The following is a 24,051-nucleotide window of genomic DNA, read 5'->3' as shown; positions in this document are numbered from 1 at the left end:
GATAGATAGATAGATAGATAGATAAATTAAAAAATGAATTAATGTGTCCATATCATTTTAAGCATTATAACCATCACTCTCTTTTAACCACAATATTTTTTTTTGTTATATGTTTTTATTTTTACTATATAGACTGATAATTTACTTTTTATATAAATTTTTTCAGAGCCAAAATTTCTAATAAACTCTATAAATACAAAATGATGTGAAAACACTTTGGGAAGACCTATCGTTTTTATCACCAACCATACAATAAATGTACTGGAATTATTGTACTCTAAATATAGTGTGATATGTGCGATATGTAATGTAGTGAAATACAGACTGAGACTTTTTTAGTAGCTCTTATACATCAATTTCATCATGTCCACACTCAAATTTGTGACATTTGGAGTGATCGCTGAACAGCTGTAATGTAGCATTTAGCTGTTAAGTTGCTTAAGAGTAATATTAAATGACTCATAGAACTCATTCTGGTAGTTCCTTAATACCTCTAGATGTTCCCGGGGAAGCTAATGTGCCCAGCTGGTCCAAGGAGTCAAACAGAGGGTCAGTTAGATCATGTGAATCACATTACATAGCATTCAGGGGCTATGTGGATTCTCAGCAGCATAGCATACAGTTTCATTTTCAGTTGAGTGGCAGAACATGAAGATAAAGGCTTGAACTTAGGTACGTTTAGGTATGTCCGAGTAGTAGCTTTACAGCTATATTAGCACATGTTTTCAATATAAGAGGTGCATGTGGAATGTGGAAGAGCAGGAAAAGACGTAGTGACGTAACTGCAACTGCCCCTCTATCTCATCTGACCTCCTGTTCCCCAGGCCAGGTTGCACCGGCTGATTAGGAGCTACGCTGTAATTGTGCAAGTTATGTATTTATGGAGAATAAATGCAAAGTGGCAACATAAGATGCTTGTGGGAGAGCAGCTAAATAATATTAATGTTTTCACTATTCTGCAGTCAGTTAGCAGCAGAAGATAGACAGTATATATTTCTTACAAGCCGGAATAACTAAACTACAATAGATTTGTTTGAATAAAAGTGATCTTTACATGCAGCAAATAGCTGCATTGCTTCCCCTGCTTAATCAGCTCTGCATGTAAATAATACATTGATCATGAGGCCAAATGAGCAGGGTTGTCTCTGCTGAGCATGTGTTAGTGTGAGTCTGAAAATGTAATTGAAATTCTGTGTATTGTGAGTAAAAATGTTCCTAATTTATATTTCAGTCGACTATAAAACAACAAGGGGCTAGCAGTGTAACTGGTAGCTATCAGTGGCCCAGCAAGGAACATTAAATGTAGCTCCGACAAATGTACAGTAAAGGAGCTTGCATAAAATATATCTAATTAGCGCCAGCGAAGGTTATCTCAGGTTAAAAACTGTCTTCTCTGCACACAGCTAGCAAAGACCATTTGTTCTGAAGGTTAACGCACCAATGTAGAAGCTTTTTTTTGTATCACAATGCAATTAATGACCTTCTGAACGAGAGTTAAAATGTCAGGACTACCCTTCACAGTGCCTGTTGCATGCTGCCAGGATAAAACAGAATATCTGGCCTCCAGTTCCTGACCCTGCCCTCAGCAGCCTGATTGCCTGGATCTCCAACTCTGAACACAATGAAAAAGTTCTGCTCTGATGAAGTGAGACACATGTCTGTATGATGAAGACTGTCACAGCACAATATCTTTGTGAATAAAATGTATGAAGAAATAATAGTAAATATGCTCTGTGGACCAGAGACCATTCTTCTCCCGTCTCTGAGCATATTTGTCTAGAAACAACCAGAAGGGGGCAGAGAAATTTCAGTTTTAAATGTTTTCCATGTACTGTTATACTCCATGCTGTTCTTTTTTGTACCCAGATATTCATTTATATGTTACTGGTGTTGCAAATGTGCATGAAGTCAAATAAAGCTGGAATACAGCATGTGCATGTAAGATTACCTGTTTATTCAAGGGTGCTGAACCAATAGACTTGGGGATAAACATGGTGTTTATCAAGCAAACAGAGTTAATTGTTAATACACACTCATGCCTCTAAAGTGCTGTATGCAGCCAGCAAGTGGTGGCCTGGTATTAGCCGCTGGTGAGGCTACATCCTGACTGCCTGGAGCAAAATAGCACTCTGGCTTGGAGTCATGCTGGTGTTAAGTCATGTTAATTTAGCCACAGCCCCAGCAGGGCGTATAAAAGTCTCTGCTTTTGATGAGCTGGAAGTTTTGTCCTCCACATTTTCTTGGACACCCACCAAGTGTGCTCAGTGTGGGTCCACCACCTCCCAGTGACATGAAGGTGATGACTAATATGTTAGGAACTTATTTAGAATCTGTTTGCGTTCTAGTCCGCTCCCACATTAATCACTCTCATGAGAGGGAGAAGAGTAGGAAAAGGTGAAGTAGCCTATTCAACAGAACTGAGCAGCTCAAGTGTTTGCCCTGTGGGGCTATAATGAGAAGTGCATGATGGGATAAGATCATGTAGGGCTCTCAGCTCTGATGACTTGTGAAATAGGGGCAGAGCTGAGTCACAGCCTTAACAGTGCATTTAAATCCCCACCATTGATTAAGTCCAGATTACTTCAGATAATGCGGTCAAGTGTAAGTCATTAATTTCATATTATGACTTTTCTTTCTTTATTCCTTCCTGTTTTTTGACCTGACAGTGCAAGTTTGTACCTCGTTTACCGCCCTCACGCATCTCTTCTTGGTCTGATCTTCACAGAGTTTGAGTTATTTCTACACAACAGACATTAAAAAAAAAAAAAAAAAGTTGGTTTGCAAGGCAGAAAGAAGAAAAAAAAATAAGCTAACCGCGAGGAGGTTTTCTCTCTTTCTCTTTGCACGCCTGTGCGTAAAAAAAATTAAAAAAAACCGAGCCTGGCCATCAGATAGCCAGAGAGGAGCCAGAGGAGGAAGTTGGAAGGAGGGACCAGTGTGGTGGTGTGTGCGGAGCGAGAGAAGAGTCTACAGCCGACTGGATTCACCGGACGCTTCCAGCTCTGTGAAATCGGAGGATCTCTTCAGTTCTGGCTTTGTCCCCGAAGCAGTAATGCGCACACAGGGACGCAAGACTTCAGAGGTGCTGCTTACCTGCTCAGCCACAAGTTTTTTACACGCTGTCGTTTGAAGAAAGCCACGCACACACACATACACCTATGCTGTCAATGTCAGCACAGGTAGCGAAGAGGATCCCGGAAGAACTCGTAGTGCAGGTTACCAGGTCGTTTGCCTAGCCTGCACTCTTATTCCAAAGCCAGCGACCGCCGATGGACTTGTTTATCTTATTCAAAAAGTAGTTATTCTCTCTTATACTATTGACTTTCAACTAAATGAACGGAAAGAAGATGAAGGATCTGAGGAAGAAGAAGTTGTACGTGGTGATGGACGTGCTGTGCGTTTTAGTTGGTAAGTTATGGTTCGTCAGCATGATCTGCATTTTATCTAGGAACTGCACTTTACTGTTGTCAGCAAGAACTTCCGATCAAATCTTTCTTGCCAGCAGTTTCTTGCCAGTTGCTCATGTGTTTGTGTGTTTTGCGCCTATGACATCAACTTGGGGATTTTTTTAATACTGGGACCAGCGCGTTTGTTTATTTGCGTACACAAATGAAACGAACGCATGTTTCTAACCAGACGACAGATCCTCAGAAGAACACAGAAGTTTGTTTTGTTTTTTTTGTTTTTTTATCCCAGTATATCTTTAAAATGGAAATGAAGCAACTGGATTTCCATGCATGAGTCCAACACTAACAGAGCAACACGTTTGTTTATGCAGATCCCAACTGGAATATTGTCCGGGCTTCAGTGTGACATGAACTTGCACCATAAGGCCATAAACACAAGAGGAAATATTCTCATTCTCCTCACAGGCTTGCTGCATGCTCCAGCCCACTAACCAAAAACCTTTGCCGGACTTTTGCTGAGCCTCAGGAAGCTGAATGTTTGTTTATGGAAAGTTGATATGCATGTGTGAGCCCCGCTTATTTCTCATTTTCTTCAGTATTTTGTCTGCCAGGAATCCTCTCAAGAATGTACAGACTTCCCCGCACACAGTGCATTTCTCAAGATATTACTTCCACTTGTGTTCCACACACCATTGTTTTGCATGTAAATTCAGTTAGGATTCATTTTTCAAGGGACTGTATGCCTTTTTTTCCCCTCTTCCATTGCTGTAGTAACTAGAGCAGATCATTATATTAGTTTCTGTCTCAGATGTTGAAAAAAATGAATCATATTAGTGACACATATTGTGGTTATTGTGATCAGCATCAGTCCTCCCTTTGTCTTTTGCCTTTAATCTGTAATGACTGCAGCTGAATAGGAAATGATAGAATGACCATGTTGTCATGAAAATAAGTATAAAGCATTCCATTGATTAATATCTAATTGTACAATAAAATGGGTATTAATCAAATATTTTACACATTAATTTATAATTTGATGAAATTCCTTAGTATTTACTTAATTGATATTTAAATTAACAATAAAAATAATGTATATTAGAAGAATTTACAAATTAATATATTAATCAACCAATAAATAGGTGGAGAAAAAAATGATAATGATAATGCGAGAACTACTACCTTCACAAGAATCTGTTTTCAGATGCACCCCCACTGATAATGTGTGTATGTGGAATGTACCACTGTGGTGGGACATTGGTTTACTGTGTCAATGCCACAGGCCCGTGACAGACATGCATTGCATAATGGTGTGTGGTGTTTGGCGGCGTGTTAGTTAGTTGTTGTTGGGCCTATGTTGGCGATAGCGGTGAAGCAGTGGTGGCGGGAGGATGGAGACTGGGGATGACGGCTCATGCATGTGCTGATCTGCTCTGCTGTGTGGTTTTCAGAGAAACCCCCCTCCCTCTGGCTTTTCAGAGAGCTTAGGGGTATTTTTTTTTTTTCCATCTGTGGGAAGATCTACAGACTGCTGAACTTGATAAGCCTCACCATTTTGCTGTCACAAGTCTGGGATTAACGTCTGGGTTGGGTTTGGTCGGTCAGGTCTGGATGACTGCATCCCACCCTTTTGCCTCTCCCTTCCCTTTTGCCACCCACGTCACCCACCCAAATAATCATCAAGTCAACCCCAAGCTTAGGTTGAGGTTGCCCCAGCCATGTAGTAACAACATGGTAGAGCATGTAATTATGCTGACCATTAGCCTATATGGAAACAGACTTTTGAGTTGAGTTAGTCTGCATTTGTGTTGCGTGTGAATCTATTGATACTGAGTGTTATCCACTCTGATTAACAACTGCTACTTTTCTACCTGCTGCTCTTCAACTGAAGCCTTTATTTCTCCTACATTCACCTCTGACTGTAAATATTCATCTCCACTTTTGCACCTTACATCTAAGTCTCTTCAACCATCTTTTCTTAAGAAATCCCAGAGGCCAAATAAAAGCAGCAGATACAATCACAGAGCGATTTTACTTTGCCATGCTTTCTGTCACCCACACCCTGCCCTGCCCAGGTCAAACTAACAACTGTTCGTATCATATGATTTGTTTTTTACAATGTTCAACACAATCACTGAACCCCTCAATAGAGAAATCTGATGCTTAGTGGCTGCCTAGAGCCAAGGAGTGGTTTGCTAACACTTCAGACACTAGATCAGTTGTATTATTGGTCTCGTATATAGCTAAGAAGCCTGTCTGATCTATCATGAAGGACAACTGTTGAACTGTTCAAATATCTGCTTTGGTCTTGACGTCGTTGTTCAATTGTAAGCTCTTGGCCTCCTTCTTTCCTCTCCATTCTTTTCTTTGGTATCTCCCTCCCTCCCTCCCGCTCTCCTCTTCTGTCTGTGTAAATCTACACTCAGTGCAAATAGACGGTGGGTGTTGGCTCAGAGCGCAGAGAGGAAAGACCAAGGTTAACCTCTCCCTGCCTGCAGCTCGTATTCGTAGGTGCAGTGCTGCAGGTGCATGTCATTTGAGAGTCAGAGGAGGAGCAAACGCTCGCAGCATGAGTCGGGTGCTGCTGTACGCGATATGAGCTGTGAGTTATGAGTAAGTAGTGTGTGACTAAATGACCTTGGGGCAATGTACTGGTGCGACACGTACTCACGCACACACTTTTTTTTTTGTATACATACTGTTTGTTGTGCTGTTAAGTACACTGCAACAAACCAGTTCTGTGGAAAGTCTGTTATGTATGCGATGATAGACGCGTACACACTCACACAAATGTTTATTATATGCAGAGGGAGCAGTTAAAGTTCCCATTGTGTGATTATATTTTTTATTCACAGAGGTACCACTGTGCTTTAAAGATGACAGTGGGTTATAGTAATCATTAGTTTGCTTTATAACTCTCATATTTCTGACCAGGAGTTTCCTTTGTTATGAGTTCCATGGATATAATATCAGATACTTGTAGCTGCAGTCTGCTGACACAGCTTTGGGCTTGTTGGTTTGTCCTCCAGCTCAGGCCTCAAGTATGAGCAAGTGGAGTTTCTGATTTTCCTTTATAGCTTGATTATCAGATTGTTCTCTGTGTTTTATTTAGTTATTGACCGATTCATTACCTGACAAGATAGAGCTTGCTTCCCAAAGCACCCCCACTATTTCCTCCTATTATTTTTACCTTATTAGACTGTGATAACATTGTACGTATCCCCATGTTCTGTTCTTTGGCCTCGTTGGGTATCAGTTAGAGTTTGTTGGTGAAGCCGTGGTGCAGCGTCTCCAGGGAGCCGGGCCTCTCATGCGGTTGCGTTGGGAAGACTGATTGTCCTGAGTTCTCAGAGAAAAGCAGTGAATTCACTTGATGGGAATTGTTTTCCTCAGGAGAGCTGTGTCATGGAAACTGAAGCCCTTTTAACAAACAGGCACGTCCCTCTGAGAAATATGAGCCTAGTTTGTTGTGGTCGGTCTTTTTCTAATTATTTTAATTGCACAAGGATTTCCCGTTTACCATGTAAAGTCTTTTATCAGTCATCCTGGATGAGGACCTTTTGTCACGGTGGTTTGTTTTGAATCATGACCACATTAGAGTTCAGACATTAAAGCCGCATTCCACAAAAGTCAACCCAGGACACAGCTGATCTCAAACATTTCAGTGGTGAGCTGGGAGACATTTCTTTGAATTCGGCGGAGCTGCTGGACACAATCAGTGAAATCAGTGAATCTGTACCTCTGATACTGTATGATTATGATAATAATTGTTGTTTTTAGAATATTATTGATGAGAAAAATGACAAACCTTAGATTTAGCAAGCTCAAATCGCCTGTAAAAAACAGCCAGTATCATGTGGCAAAATGGATGAATACATGTGATACTGATATTTGAAATTTCTCTGGATCACCTTGCACTACAAAACAGGTTGCGCCTGCTGTTCTCACAGCACAAATGTAGCTTTCCAGTGTCATTTAATGGTAGATGATTGATTGCCATGCTGGAGAAGCACCTTCCGACATGTTTTATTCTTTCTAGTAAAGTTAGAGAGAAAACGTTTGCATCGAGAGAGAAGCCCGAGCGAGAGAAGAGGAGCAAGAAGCACAGTTCACATCTTGACAGGGACCAGGATTTTGGAAAAAATTTGCTCCTGATTTGGACAAACCATTTCACTAACAGAAACACTGATGTGAGACAAAAGCTAAACATAGTCCCACTTATGTACAGTAATCTTACTGCACTGTATATTTGGCATTATGCAGATGTTTTGAAATGAAAACGCAGCGTCACATTTAGGGAATTCTGAGAGAATCTCCGTAACATTGAGGATAGTTGTACTCACTTGAAGTCCTCCTGCAGGCCTTTTATGGTTTAGATTTAAACCTGTGTGGCCTACTACTTTGATCTCCTCCAAACCCAGACTCTTTGATTGCCAACCCAGATTTAGCTTCCCCTCCCACCATTCGTCCAACCTCGCCTGCCACTCTGTCTCCTTCTGCACTGCTTGGAGCTAAGCATGCGTAAATGATGGACAGAGTGAAACAGCGGGATTAAGAATAAAGAATGGGCCGCAGCAGCAGCAGGATTTGGTGTGACTGGTGAAGTTGGGCGTTCCTCATGTGAATTAGAATTCCAGAGGCCAGCGCCGGCGGAGGTTGTAGGCTCAGCACATACCTTCCACATTAGTCAGTCCAGCTTGGGGTGACAGTCAGAAAGAGGGAGTGTTTAGTTGTTTTGCTACTGCAAGTCATCTTTGAAAAGGTCTGTAACATCACCTGTGTTGGTCCACTATAGGGCTTTGGTGCCATAGGTTTCTTGCTCATTTCAACAAATCATGTTTTGAAGTGGAGGGAGGAAACAAAAGAGAGAGAGAGAGGGAGGGAAAGAAAAAAAAAAGTGGAAACACTGACTGCAGCTAAAAGAAAAAATGTTTGCCTCTGTGCTCGTCTGCAGTGGGAGGAGAAGAGAGTTGAGAGACTGAGTCAGAGATGGAGACTTAAGAGTGACACAGGGATGAAAAATAAAGAGGCAAGAAAGGGTGTTAATGTGAGAGGATACAAGAGCTATCGAGAGAAAGAGAAATCGGATCGGAAAAGGGGAGAGAAATACACAAGGGGATAAAGAAACTCACTGAGTGACCTTCATGTTGGAAAGACGAGAAATGAGAGTGGAAGAAATTAGACGGAGAAGTGTTCTGGCAAATGTTCCAGCTGTGACCCTGAGGGAAAGTTTTCTACCAAGCAGGGCAGCCCAGGGGCATGAGAACAACGCACACACGGGCTTTACATGCCTTGAAAATATGCGTGAAGAAAAACCCATGTGTATGTTTTTCAAATGGAGTAGAATAATTGTCCACCCATGTGGTTCTGCAGGTGCAGCAGGTTATGTCAGAGAAACCAGGGCAAGTAGGTGTGAGGTACTAGGACTATGACAGGCAAATGTAGATGTGTGAGAGGGAAAGAAATGGGAGAAAAGGTCAGAAAAAAAAACAGAGGCAGAGAGAAGACAAGCCTCGAATCTCAGCCCCAGAGTGCGATTGTGGTCCAAATGGTCCTGCGTAATTGCACATCTGCCAGCTAAATAAAGCACCATCCCGTTGAGGCCTCTATATTTACAACAGAAGGAGAAGTGTGTGGGAGGACGCTGCAATCAAGAGAATGACAGACAGGAAGATGGAGCTGCAGAGAGAAGAATGAATTACTTTGAATAAGAGAGAAAAAAAACAGAATGGAGGATGTGAATCAGCAGTGGTGGAAGAAATGAAGGGAAGGGTGCAAAACTCCTCTTACACTGGCATCTTTGTTTGTCACTGCTAATGTTAATGCTCAAATCTCCCATGATGCTCTTCTGACTTTTATTCTTCAGACCCTCTTTGACACACAGTCATTGTCAATTACTCAGCTGTCTGTTCCACTAATACCCATTTCATCAGGGGAGACACTGAGGAAGTCACTGCACATGGATCCTAATTTGCAGCCAGGTAAATGACAAGCCTTAAACTTCCCAAAATGCAATTGAAGCCTCAAAAATGGGTCTTCCTTTATCTGAGACAGGAAAGTTTCAGCTATGCATCCTGCTCCTTCAAACAGGCTCCCATTAGGCACTCAGGCAGGAGATTTCTGACTGGCCGTCGGAGATTAGCTTCCTGGCTACATTCCAAACTGGCAGCATTTTCCGCCACTCCATCCGTAGAAGCAGGTGCCTAGAAAAAAGGTTCTCCTGTTTCCTAAACAAGTACCTCAACCTTTCCTCCATATATATGTGTGTGTGTGTTCTTTTGGGTTTTCTCGCCAGAAAAATCCACCATAGGTGTCCGAGTTTAGCTCAAGTCAGAGACACTGCTTGGTCTTTAGGAGGAGACAGCTCTGGAGCAGAGGCAGTTTGGGTTGTGGGGTTGTCTTGTGGTATCCCGGAGACCTAGTTTGTCTGCAATTGGATCTATTTTTGCCAGTAAGCAGTATGTGTATTTGTGTGTCTGCTTTCCAAGAGAGTGGCTGGTTTGTAGATATAAGATATAATACACAGGAACACTGATCATAAGACACACACACGCACATACACACCTCAGGATGTACCACTTGTTCTGCCCATGACGACAGTCCAGACTTTTTACATCATTTCATTTGAGCACTTTTATTTCCATCCAAACTTGTAATTTATGGCCAACAAGTTAAAGTCGGATGTCAGCTGAATTAGTGCTTCATTTATGAATACAGAAATGAAAAATTCATCCTTCTTTTTTTTTTTTACAAGCCAAGGGAGGGTTATTTAAGGCCAGGTGCCCTGACTTCACTCAGTCTGTAAACTGTGTGGCTAACTGGCAAAATCCATGTTTGGTTATGAGGATTTAGTGAGCTAAAAAAAAAAAACCTGTAAAAAATGAAAAAAACCTTTAGCATATGGCTAAATGGATGAATACATGTAATACTTGAGAATTCACTGTCGCAAAAAGTAATTTAACCGTTCGTGAGCATGTTAAGTGGGAGAAAGTATATTCCACTAGCCAGTGGCGTCTCTCTTTGAAGCTTTTCACTTAATTTTTCTGCCACTTCACTGTGATTAATGGCCCCGCTCTGGCAAGTGTTAAAAGCTTCATAAAACAGTTTGAAGTTACACTACTATGTGACTCCAGTATAGAAACAATTATGTCCTTCTGCTGGTTCAAAGTGACATTTACCATGCTGTTTGTCCAGGCCAATCTTACACAAACCTTTAAAACATAACGTTAAATATTTATATGTGTTAGTATTCTCTCAAACAAGTCTTTCCTTTGTTGCTGTTTGCAGTTCCAATGTGTTTTTCATGTTGCGCTAAATGCAAATATTCTGTGCTGCAGTTGGTATTGGCTGATGTCATGCCACCATGTCTCCATCAGCTGTCATGACAGAAAACCATGGATTCATCCCCCAAACCCCAAAGATGGACACAGTTTGTCTTCATTTCTGACTTCTGTTTTGAAATAGTTTTTAAGGTATTTGACATGCTGTGTAAATTTCAGTTGTCTCCATACAAGATATAAACCAGAGTCTGGAAATGTTCAAAACAATATTTTGAAAATACTTACCGTTGAAAGAAACTGTGCTGAGAATTGTGAATTTCATGGCTTTCTCTTTCTTCATTCTATTTTTAAAACCAAGCAATTGCAGAGAGACATTCAGTCCTTCAGAGAATATATCAGAACCTTGAAGTATTTGTCACAATAATATCTCCTGTAATGAAACTCTGAACGCAACCATTTGTCAGGAATGCTAAAACCAGCAGCAATGGTTTTTTGACACACTGCTCTGTTCTTGACAGCTGGAAGCAGGATGCAGGATACAGATGCTGAAGCTGCCACCCCAAAAGCCACATCAGTAAATCCATATCAGGGTGCTCCCCTGAGGCGCCTGAGAGAGGATGTCAGTTAAATACAAGAGACCCTATATAGTGCTGTGGTTTTCACAAACTGGATTCTGGTGGTGCTAAGAGGAAAATATACGGAATAAGACTTTATACCCCTGGTGCACCATGTCCTGACACGGCTGCTAGACGTGTAAACAGGGATTCAGTGGGCATCTGGTGGTTAGCTACCATGGAGGGACAGGTGCCAGGCAGCTGCTGTTGCAAGTTACAAAATGAAACTTTGTACATCCACAACAGCAAAGGGTAACCATTAATATAAAATATAAACTTAATAAATCCCCTCGAGCCATTCTATAATAACTTTGCTTAATGCTGGAGAGTAACATTTTTAAGACTGAACAGCGTTTGATAGCGGATGTTGACATTTAGCATTTCACCTTTCATTTTTGTTTTGTGCATAACTGAGAAGTGTCGAAACCTGTCAGCAGCCCACATAAGTTTTACAAAAACATTCAGTGCTGAAATATTGCATTTGGGTAGTGATCCCTGCCCTTTTTAAATGTTGTAAGAAGATTGGAGCTTTTTGTGTATTAGTCACCATGTTGAAATGAATTGGTATTTCTTTGTTTGTGCAGTCTAAACCCAGCTCTTCCAAGGTTTGGTTACGAGGTGTCCATGTGCGATGATGTGTTTATCCTAATGAACGCTATTGTGTATTCTCTTCTAAAAAAAAAAAACACAAAGCTTCTGTTTTGCAGCTGCACTTCCCCCACTGAGCCAATGAGACTCTTTGTCTCTACAGTGTCTGTGAGACACATGTGTGCAGTTGGCATGACATTAAACAATGTCTGTGCTCATCTCACTGGATATATGCAATGTCAGATGAGAGCAAGACACTGTATGGCATTGTAAAGGTGTGATGGTGTATTGTTTATTGTGAATCACAGTTTTTATTAGGGGAATTTCTTGGCTTGATTTCTTAATTAGTGGTTTATTATAAACCTATTGGACCTGGAAAAACTGGGTTTCATTTTCTCTTTCAGTGTCCCATATCAAAACACTGTCAAAATTTAAAGGATTAACATGTCATACATTCTAGTGTTTCAAACCTTTATTATCCATTGAAAAATGCTGTAAGTATTTGACTCTATTCATACATTTACAGTAGGCTGTTGTTCCATATCCATCATGAGAGGTTTCTGGGTGGAGTTAAACCCGGTGTTACAGACTGTTCACCTCAGCTGAATCCTGATCCACCATCCAGTTGTATATTTTCCCTCAGTCTCAGTCTTCAGTATATGTGGACTCTTGGTCTCTCATCAGTCATTCTCGCTGGAAGTCCTCCTGGAATTATGTCAGCTGCACACATTTTTTGAAAGAATGGGAGGGGTGCACTGCTCATTTACACAGAAATGTAATACTATTGGTGAGCGCAGTGCTTTTCCACTACTGTTTTTCTTGTATTTAGTATGGGGCTGTATGGCATTTCCATAGTGCCCCCAAGGGCGTGTGCCGATATAGCATTTTTTGCTCTGAGCGCTTCTAGTTGAAAATCTCTGAACTTTTCAGAAAGACGCTGATGTCGTCCCTGTAACTCCTTTTAGGGCAATCTATCAGATGGGGCTGGGCTCGTGACCTTGGCAACCAAGAAAATGGAGGAGAAGTTAGTCTTCGCTGTTTATCGGGAACTTTACGACATGTCGTATATAGAAACCACAACAAAAGAGACAGAAAAACCAAATGGTCCAACTCAATGGCAGTAGTAATATTCTGTCAAGATATTGTTGCCATAGACACAAAACCCAAGCGCATATGGACACGCGCCCAGTCTGTCTGCTATGGTGGTGGTGGATGTCAGGGTGGAGAATACATTCCTCACTAGGGCTACAACTCATAATAATTTATCATCAATTCAACCGTTAATTATTTACAAGCCTAATTTTAAGTATACAATAAAGATTGGCTAAATATCTATCACAATTAGGCTCCCAGAGCCCACGTTTTGTCTAAGATGTTTGTTTTCTGATAGTACCTGATGCCACAAAAGTAAGAATTACTACTAAATCCTACATTTGTGAAGCTGAAACCAATGAATGTTTCACATTCTGACTTGACCAGAATGACTGCTCGATTACCAAAATGATTTGTGTCCACTGAATAATTGAATTAGAGGTGAAATGATTAGTCAGCTGATAGTACAGTTGCCCGACTGACAGAAAATGAGTTGCAACTATTTAAATCATCAGTTAATCCTTTGATTAATTTTTAAGCAAAACCGCCGGAAATTATTTGCTTTGACTTGCTTAAATGTAAGTATTTGTCATTTCTCTAAGTCATCTGTGAGAGTAAAATGAATATATGTGGGTAATTGGCAGATTAATAGGTAATGACAATAACCATTAGTTACAGCCTAAATTGGATAATTTATTGATTAACTAATTATTTTGTCAGTACTCCACTTTTACTAAGGCTTAAGGTTGGAAGAATCACCTCCGGCTTTGCAGCTGTGCAAATTAGGTTTTCTCCCACATCCTGTGTCTGCCTAGAGTCATAGTCCAGCCCAAATCTCTTTATTATGAAACACGCCCCACTATAGCCTTGAAGAGGGGAAGTAAAAACTTAGAGGTTAGGTCAGTTTGGACTACAGAAGTTAGAATAGATTCCAATGGAAAAGAAATATCAAAATGCCCAGTGTGACTTCTCAAACCTCTCTCACAACACAGTCCACTTCTCTGCTGTCTGTTCATAGCCAGTAGGTAATATATGACTTCCAAAAGGACAAGCAAGAGAGTGTCTTCAAAAAGCATTCATTAGCCTGTGTTATACCTATTTCTGAATGTACTTAAGTTTTACTACATAAACACACGAGTGAAGGGAGTTTGTCTGTACAAGAGAGAGAGAGACAGAGGAAGAGAGTGAGTGAGTATTTTTGGCGCAGATGTTTTGAACGTCTCAAGGACACCATTCGTGCTTTCAGAAGCCTTAAGCAGCTATATTTGGTCTCATTTTTGCACACAGCCACATCATCCAAAAGAATTGTGTGTGTTGTGTCTGCATTGATTTGTGTACAGTGTAAGTGTTTGTACAGTCCTGTGTCTACTGGGCGTGTGTGTGATGTGTAACTTCACATATGCCCGTGCATGCCGGTGTATATAAATACTATGTTCCACTGTGTATTTTGGTAATTCCTTGCTGTGCATTTCTGCCCTGACATTTAACTACCAAATGTTTTCTTTCCCCTTGTGGGTTGTTTCATCATTGTGATTTTAGACCTTGAGGTCCGGAGGGAGAGAGAAAACAATTTAGCTATCTCTAAATGTTAGAGAAACATTTTCACTTCCCAACTTAGGAACTGATGTAATGTCTGAAAACCTGTAGAAAAAGAGACAGATGTTATTCCAAACATTTTTTTCTCAAATATCTAAGTCCATTAACTTGGATAATCCAGTTTCTTGGCAATGACCAAGCTTCAGATATTACACATAAACCCCAAAAGCATTGTTTCTCCAAATATAGTGAAAATTCACTTCACTTCATTTATGATCCAACCCATTCTGTTATTTCATTACAGCGGCGCTGCCCTTCATCATTATGACCATCGTGTACAAGCCATATCAAAGAGGTGTTTACTGTGACGATGAGAGCATCATGTACCCTCTAAAGCCAGACACCATCACTCATGGCATGCTGGCAGCCGTCACCATCTCCTGCACTGTCATCATTGTAAGTTTTACACAGAACATCAATCTCCCCTCTCTGCTCACTTGGAGTTTTATTCCTCTTCACCTCAGTAAAGCCAAAATCAAGGAAATTTTACTGGATTTCACTCATTTAACAACATCCTGTGCTATTTGTTCCATTACTAAATGGCTTTTAGGAACTGGGCAAAGTATTGATGTATAAGGACGAAAAACAAACCCTCGCTGTTCTTCTTCTTCCCTCAGATCTCCTCTGGAGAGGCTTATCTGGTTTACAGCAAGAGGATTTACTCTAATTCAGACTTCAACCAGTATGTAGCTGCACTCTACAAGGTAGTGGGCACCTTCTTGTTTGGAGCATCTGTCAGCCAGTCACTGACCGACCTTGCCAAGTACACTATCGGCCGCCCGAGGCCTAACTTCATGGCTGTATGTACCCCTAAGATCTGCATGGGATACATGCAGGTGATCAACTGCACCGGCAACACACAAGACGTCACAGAGTCCAGGTAAGAGGAGAAAAACAGGGTATTATATTTGGAACATTGTGCTTAGAGAAGAAAATATGTTTAAATTAAAAAAAAAACACAATGAAACTGATATTATTTAGGACACTTATTAACCAACATGCCATAAGAAAGAGAAAGTGAGACATTGTTTAATACTGTTTTGGGAATTGAATCTACATGATGCAAATGAGATGCCTCAGTGTAAAATGTAAAAGTTACATTTGATTCTCTGTCTTTTCCAGATTGTCCTTCTACTCTGGTCACTCCTCTTTTGGAATGTACTGCATGCTCTTCCTCGCAGTAAGTGCAGCACATGAGCCTCAATCCATCACTAAAAGACCTAAAACACAATATAAATATGCATATCTGTGTACAGTAAATATGGAAATATCTCACTGTGAATCAGGCATAACATTCCCCAGAGGGGCTCAGCTGAGAAACAGGCTTTTGCATTTGGACCTGTACTCCGGGGCTAATTTTTGAGAAGATGAAAAGGATCGTAAAGCCACTTTGTGCCTGTGGACACAAAAAGGACAAGGCAAGAGTACAGAGGAAGAAGGTGGATATGTGAGAGGAATAATCTGGAGGCCTCTGCTGCCTTTTTCCCAGCAATGATGAAGGCGAAGCATGTGCTGTGTTCTGTCTTCCAGGTCTATCCAGTTCATTACCCTTGGCCCCATCTCTTTCTGTTAAAAGCCAGGCACCAGTGCTAGACAGCAAGTTTCAAGAGGCCAAGCAAAGCAACATTGTTCAGCTCAAAGAAAATAGAATTTCAAAGAGAAAACAGAATCTCTCCAGCTAGTGTACAGGCCCTGTCAGTGGTTCAGTCTGCACTCTCTGTTTTGCCAGGCAAATACTGAAAACAAACAGAGCTAAGCTGTGATATCCAGCCTGAGTCATGTGTTTCTGAAAAATTCTCCTGCAGTGTTCAGTGGAGAGTGTGGCAGGGGGACTGTCGTGTGATGCCAAATGTTGCACCTTCGACAGTAACCTAGCAGAAGCCCAGAGAAGTCTGTACTGTTGCCAGGTTCATAATTTCTTGGCGTCTGCTGCTTACCAGTAAAAAAATGAGGGTTTCGGTCCAGAGTGGACATAAATAAGACTCGGCTAATACTCAGCACATTTTTACACTTCAATCCAATTTGAGGCATACAAGCCACTGTTTCTGCATTAGGGAGACACAAACTGATGCTCTAAATAAATAGGCTTTTATTATCGGTGTCGGGAGTGAAAATTGACAATACAGCAGACTGATAGAAGATAGTACAGCAGACTATGTATTTAAGCAATAATAGAGACTGCAAAATATAAATTTGACTGCTTCATCAGGCTATATCACTGTTTATGTCACTGCAAATAGATGCTGAGCTCTCTCTTTTCTTCCTTTTTCTTTCTTCTCTTTCCCCTCATCCCCAAACAATCTACCACCCCCTGCTCTTCTTCCTCTCTAATCCCCACTCCAGCTTTACGTGCAGGCGAGACTCGTGGCTAAGTGGGCCAGACTTCTCCGGCCCACCATCCAGTTCTTCCTGGTGGCCTTCGCGGTGTATGTGGGTTACACCCGAGTCTCTGATTACAAGCACCACTGGAGCGACGTGTTGGTGGGGCTGCTGCAAGGAGCGCTTGTTGCTGTACTCAACGTAAGTCTCCAAGACAACATTATTCAAGAAAAGCACTGCAGAATTTGAGAGCTTCTACGTGATACTTCCATGATATTAGGAGAGTCCGCACTTCCCCCAAATGATGCTTCTATGATCTGGTGTCTTGTCCTGAGCAGCTCTAAACACTGTGAATAGTTCATTTTTTGGCAATTTAAATAAGCATTTATCTCATACAGATAAAAAAAAGCTTTTATTCAAAACATTTAACTCTTATCTTTAGAAATAATGCACGTCATTCTCTGTGAAGCCTTTCCAGACTTATACCTGTTGACATTTTAACTTTGAGTCTAACTCCTGTGGTTTCAGGCTTTAGGAAAATTAAACATGGGTGGGACTGTCCAGATCATAAGAATCACATTTAAGCTTCAAAGCAGAACAGCTGCTGATGAATCCATATTTCAGCTTTATGTCATTCTCACAGGAAAAATATGTATGGACAGGAAGTATGGAGGGAGTGTGACAGCAACAGCGTGTGACTTGACACAAACCCACACACTTACACTGGCAGGTTCTCAGGCAATAAGTCCATTCTCCCCACTCCATCCAGCTGGGCTTCTTTATTGTTTGGCCACTTCCCTGTTTTGATTGAACCACTGTCAGCACCGCCTTGTGGAAATTCTGGAATGGTAGTGCGTGCGTGTGTGTGTGTGTGTGTGTGTGTGTGTGTGTGTGTGTGTGTGTGTGTGTGCATGTGCGCATTTCCATGTATGATTAATTGGGAAGTCAGCCCGCACTTTGGCCTTCACAGTGCTGCGTACAATTAGAGACCCTCCTGGGCAAAGTGTTTTATGGCCTATAGTGGTTGTGCCTGCTTTCTGTGTGTTCCTCTCAGATGTGCATGAGTGTGTAAGTGTTAGTGTGTCACTTAACAGCTGTGCACAGACCTGTCCAGACATATTTAATCACAGTTTCCAGCCCTGCCCTTACCTCCTCTGTATCCCTCACATGCTTGACTCTCCAATCTCTGTGGGGAAAAATATCCCCTAGGTGACCAAAACTAACCTCTCCTCTCCTCTCTCCTGCAGGTGCGCTTTGTGTCGGACTTCTTTAAGAAGCGTCCTCCACGCTGCACTAGCCAAGACACGGCTGATAGCGAAGAGCCAGAGAGGAAACCCAGCCTGCAGATCGCAGATTCCGATCACACCAACCATTACAACTATCACCACAGTCCTGGCTCTGTGTGATAGTGGGACTGACGCTGGGGAACAAAGGCTGCAGCCTGCAGACCCCAAACCTGTGTGATAGGGTCCAATCCAGGGGCTTCAACCTTGATTGTGCAGTTGACAGTGTTTAGTTTAGGGAATAACCCGAGTCACCTGCGGACTCTGTAGGCTGCTTACTGCAGGCTCCTGATGCCATGTGAGACATTCTATGAAATGTAAAATTTTGGAGTGTCTATATAAGGGCTGGTTGCAGACCAGCCCTTATATGTATTTCTTTTTGAAAGGAGTCGGGAGTTAGGCATGTAGTCTGTAGCTTGCAGCCTCCAAGCCCCCAGCTCCCTCCCTTTGTGCAAACCACTCATCCCCCACCTGCTCCCCAACCACTGGACTGACTGAGGGGGCTGCATCCCATTGCAAGGTCTCTGAGCCCCCTCTCAAGGACACCATGATGACCTCCTTTTCTCCTGTAAGAGAGAGAGGAGCATATTGTTTTTAAGACATCGTTGTTGATGTTAAAGTGTATTTGCTTAAAGCTGCATTGAGCGAAAAACTCCAAGCCTACAGCAGCAAAAGTGTGATATACCTGTTGCCTTATTAAGTGTCTGTGGCTAATGTTTTAGCAAACAAGTGACACAGCAGTAGCAGAGAAGCATGGGCGTGCCAATTACAGTCCTTTTCTGGCCATCTGATGAATGTAAGTCTGATGTTCACTCTGTTTATGCCCATATTAGCCAACAAACTTGCTCTCTTTGGCTTGTTTGAAGTTTCACTTACTTTACCAGCCACTTGTTAAATTAATCGCACCGCATTGCTGGAAGTAGCTAGCTAGGAACAGCTGCCCACAGTTTTATGTAATGTGTCAGTAAGAGCTGTTGGATTTTGGTGAACCAAAACAACAATCCGGAAGTGCCTGAAAAATGTAGTGATCTGGGTGTTGATTCACAGAGAGATTAGCAGTAGTAGTCTTCTCTTTTTACAATACTATCAAATGTATCGCTTAATGGAGCTTTAATGTGTTTTGTATGTTTTTAATTTCCATATATAGAGTTTAATTTAGTCCATTGTTAGTGCACCTTAAGCTGGTTACACATTAGAAAAACTGCTGCAAATTATAACAAATTGTTGAAATGGAAGTCAGTTCACAGTAGTTGAGCTAATTTCTTTCCATATATCAAGGCTCACGGGCTAAAAATGTCAGCTGCAGGCCATCCCAAAGCTGCTTTGAAAGGAGATGTATATCAACCTGACCAACATTCCACACTATAAGCAGCATTCAGAGATAATCCTTTGATCTGCACTTAGCTCGCAATACATTCCTGCCACGTCGCCTAACTGCCACACATACAAAGGTCTGGGTATCCGAACAATACCAGTACAAACAATAAGATGTTTTTTAAGTGACTATTCAGGTTTGTCCTTCCTCGTGACTCACTATTTATACCAAGCCTGATTCACTAGTAGCCTACTAGAGATGTCATCTCCCAGCAGTTATTCTATCCTTTAGTGACCGCTGTGCTGTGTCACTGCCCAGGTCCAGACAAGTGTCTGACCTATCCATAATGAGTCAGATTCACCTTCAACACTAGTGATGCTTTTTTCAAAAATGTATAAATTTAATTGTGGAGTTTGTGATTGGTTCATGTTTCCCCTGTGTGTAATGGACTGCATAAGTAGAAACCATTGATGCAGATAACTTTAATTTCTGTTGGACTTCATGTGTCATACCACTACATAATACTATACCGCCAATCAAATATTAAGAAATTTGGCCTCTGTTTTTTGTTTGTTTTGTTTATTGTTTTTTTCTGTTTTCTTTTCTTTTTTGTTTTTTTGTTTGTTTGTTTTCTGTCTTATTGTGTCTGTTTTTTTATTTCTTAAATAATAGTAATCAAAGAAGGATGAGACAACCATTTTGAAAATGGTGTTTAATTTATTTTAAGTACAAGAAGTTCTGTATTAACTCTAATATGGTTGGAATTGCCAGCGCTGTTAAGGTTTTTGTGCAATCACCCCTGCTTGCCACTATGAGCCACAAATACTGTACTATGTACTATCTACTAATACTACGAGACACGTTTCATGTTCTGTGAAGGATGTGTACATATATATATATACTTGTTTGTTTGTTTTTTCACTTGTAGGTAAGTTTTAATTTCACCTGTACAGTTTGCTTTGGCCTGTGCCTTCACAGACTGGTGCCTGTTTGAGTTGCCACACAAACGGATCCAATTCCAGGTCCAAACATAAGCCAGATGCCTTGGCAGGGCTTTTAAAGGGCTGTTGTAATGATAAAAGGTTACATACCCAACTGTGTTTTTGAAGCTAGTAAGCTCCATTCCCACTTCAAAGAGTAGTCTATGTTCCTTTTCCCCTTCCTGTGTTGATAGATGGGGTTAATTTGTGAATAAGGTCTCCTGTACAGTTCTTGTACAGCATGTAGACCCCTGGAGGACTGACAACAGATCAGATGGACCTCAAACTTGATAGGGGGGAAGCAGGAAGAAAGAGAGAGAATCTCACCTGGTAGTGATTGTGAGGCCCTGGAGCAGAGCTGGGTCTAGGGAGAGGGTTAGGAGTAGGGGTGTGGGGATATTCCATGGTGAACCTTGGTCCCTGGGGACTTCTACACATTTAAAACACAGATTTACAACAAGAAACAGCTGGATCTGGTTACAGTGAAGTGCCCCCCCGCTCCCTACATCTAAATCATCTGTGCGTTACTGCAGCCAGACTAATCGCCCAAATGAGGATGAGGATGTAGAAACGTCATGGCACTTGATTCCCCTCTAGTTATGTGGAAACCAAGCTTCTCAGCTGGTAATGTGGCTCCATGTGTTTTCATGCTTTACTGGATTAGTGCTTTAGAATGGGCACTGGTCACCTTGTAGTTATGGTTATTGTTGTGTTTGCTTTTGTTCATAGATTATATCTATAGTCTCTAAATCAGAGAATTTTAAATAAAGATATAATCTGCATTCAGTTATATTGTTTTGTTTTAATATATATTCATTTAAATCACTGATTTTATGACAATCACAGTACGCCTTCTAAACTGTTGATGCCAAGATTTTGAACCTTAATATATTTCATATCTACAGTACTTGATGGGTGGTGATGGTAAACACGTGTCTGCAAAAAGGAATTTTACTCCTTTTGGGTCACAGATAATGAAATCTTTGACATTAAATATAATAAACTACATTATTGCAGCAGCAAAATTTCAAGATGTTCTTGGCAAGCACACTGTAGTTGTGATTGCCAGCATTTTTTCATCGGAATGATTAAAAATTCTTCATCTAAGGTAAAAAGGTCGACACACTTCAAATGAGTTTTGTAACAGTGCGTGTATGGCACCATTGGTTTCATGCCATAATCTTTGTGTGGAAATGGTATAATTCATAGTGGATCCACCACAATGGCACAAACCCGAGTACAAAAAAAATAAATAGATGTTCTCACTCATCTCAAGTGCTGTTTTGCAATGCAAAAGGTTCTGGCTTTATTGGCCCGTTTTTAAGATATGCATCTTTGGAATTACTGCATCCACCCCAGTATACACACAAGTGAGTGGAATTTAGTTTGTGGTGATCAAAACATACAAAAATTCCTCAGTAAAATTACTTTCCAGAAACGGTGTCTGTGTTACTCTGGGTGATCCACAGAACACACACATTTTTCTCATATTTGGTTGTATTGACCCTTTAGTTTCTCCACTGTTATTTCTGCAGTTACAGTTTCCATATAAAAACAAAGTTCCCCAACATTTTCATTGTTTGTTTGCAAATGGCAAGTGACCCTGTTCTGTTTAATCTCTGTTAGAAAGAAGATGATGGTCAGGTAAAGCATGACACATCATTTAAAAAGGAAATCCTTTACTCAGTGGGTTTATCTCATTTGGATTTGAGGAGGTGATATTGTATGGCAATGAACAGATTCAGGAGGGATTCATCAAGGCTCCCATGCTGCCTCAGTGCATCCAGGATGGAGAATGGAGCGTTCCACAAAAATAAACACATATATTTTTGACAAAATAAACACTGGACCTACAGGGACATTGGTAGATGTTTTGTTGGCAGCGGTATTGTAAACCACTGTCATCCCTCATTTAAAACAATATTACTCACTCGCATGTTGGGAAAGCTGTGTGTGCATGGGACTATTTTTTTTTAACATGGTATCAAAACAACTGGGAATGGAAAACATTAAGGTATTTTATTTGCATGACTATTTAGCAATTTAGCTTCTTATTCAGGTCTTATTCAGATTTGCAATATGTGAGTTCACAGCTATGTCATTCATTTCTCCAGAGATGCTTTATACCCTTACTGAATATATTATCCATAAGGCCTTATGGTAAATGTACCTTGTTACATTATGAGATGTGGTTTCTATGGTAACCACGACATTTGTGAACTTGCTAAACAGCATATCTGCATGTGGTTGTAAAAAGTAACACACTATCTATCTGAAAAGCATCACCCAACACATACATCAGATCTACTATCTGCCTGAGGGGTTAATGAGGCAGATGAAATAGATAGTACTCTACCTGCAGCAGATAGCTGGATTCCTATAGCTTTACTTTATTTTCATATCTGGACCTCAAATCAGCATGATATGAATCAAAGTGGAACTTTCGAATAACAATATTATGAAATATTGTTGGATAGTAGTCTCTCATTGCATGAAAGGCTGCTGACAAAAGAGTCAACACAAACACAGCAAATAGATCCTCCCTTAGGGACCATCACAAATCATGAATGGTCTGGTCCACAGGGATGGAATTCTGTGAATGACCGGGAGCCTGGTGAGAAGTGGCTCTTGAGATGAACGGTTTTGGGAAAACCTCAGCATTGGAAGCAGGAGAGCGTGACAGAAAAGGCACAGTCACCAGTATTTTTGATGCTGCGGTAGACGATTCTGGATGTTGTACACTCGACCGTTCAGCCCACTTTGGTCAGTGTCCCTGTGGCCGACAGCCACATCATTTCAAGGTGGAATTTCAGGGACCAGAAACACTAGCGAAGAAAGAATATGGGACAGAGTTGCTGCACGAAATAATGAGATCTTTAATATCTCAACTTAGAAAAGTTGACGTTGGATCCTGAAACAATGAATATTTGTAACCTCTGGCACGTTCCAATTTTCTCCCCAATTCAGCACCCCTAATGTAGGATAGATGACTCCTTTGTTTTTTCCTTGGCCTTACTGTAATGTAGAATAAGAGAGTGCTTCACATAGGAAATTGCCCAATAATTGATTGAGATTAAATTGAATTTAGAATAAAGGTGGGTGTAGAGGAGACAGAAGAAAGAAAGGGGAATTAAGGCGAAGTGGTGTAAAATTTCACAAAGACATGAAAGAGTGCTGAACTGGTTTACAGGATTAGAAGTGGATAAATGGGCGGCACAGACACGGTCTTGTTCTTCAACTTGTGTTAAGTTTAAATTTATTATTTTGTGGTCTCTGTCAAGCTGGAACTGTTTACATCCCATTTTCAGCGCTTGAAGGGGGAGACTGCCTCTGAGAAAGTCACTTGGTTCTCCATAGTCACACACCCACTGTACTGCTGCATAAAAGAAAAACTACTGGTGCTTCTGAGTCTCTGTAGGACATACTTGCACTGATTAAATAAAGGGGCAGGAGAATGTAAGTGGAATCACAGTTTGGTGATTTTACATGAGAGGCTGGGCTGAGTGGTCTGAAACCCACAGTGTAGCCATTTCTTCTGTGTTCATGTGATGATTTGAGTGAGGGAGAGAATCAAACACAG

The 24,051-nt window shown here is 41.1% G+C and overlaps 1 protein-coding gene across 2 annotated transcripts; it reads left to right on the top strand.

Annotated features, from left to right (window-relative positions):
• The first annotated feature begins 2,893 nt into the window (after positions 1-2,893).
• plpp2b (phospholipid phosphatase 2b) lies at positions 2,894-21,257 on the top strand. 2 transcript variants are annotated; one of them, XM_087173688.1, is made up of 7 exons: positions 2,894-3,408; positions 3,779-3,972; positions 14,819-14,970; positions 15,192-15,454; positions 15,697-15,754; positions 16,918-17,094; positions 18,141-21,257. In XM_087173688.1, exons 2-7 carry the CDS (start codon positions 3,942-3,944, stop codon positions 18,297-18,299), a joined length of 840 nt encoding a protein of 279 aa, XP_087029814.1. In that variant the 5' UTR covers positions 2,894-3,408; positions 3,779-3,941; the 3' UTR covers positions 18,300-21,257. The 2 variants fall into 2 exon arrangements, with proteins under 2 accessions (XP_087029814.1, XP_023261021.1); XM_023405253.2 differs by lacking the exon at positions 3,779-3,972 and having other exon boundaries at positions 2,898-3,408.
• Positions 21,258-24,051: the final 2,794 nt, after the last annotated feature.

This window comes from Seriola lalandi, unplaced genomic scaffold, assembly GCF_002814215.2.
Source record: "Seriola lalandi dorsalis isolate HSWRI2012SDOR001 ecotype SW California unplaced genomic scaffold, Sedor1 jcf7180002054267, whole genome shotgun sequence".
Taxonomy (NCBI): Eukaryota; Metazoa; Chordata; class Actinopteri; order Carangiformes; family Carangidae; genus Seriola; species Seriola lalandi.
The sequence above is the reverse complement of the archived record's forward strand: the minus strand, read 5'-3'. Positions and strand labels throughout refer to the sequence as shown.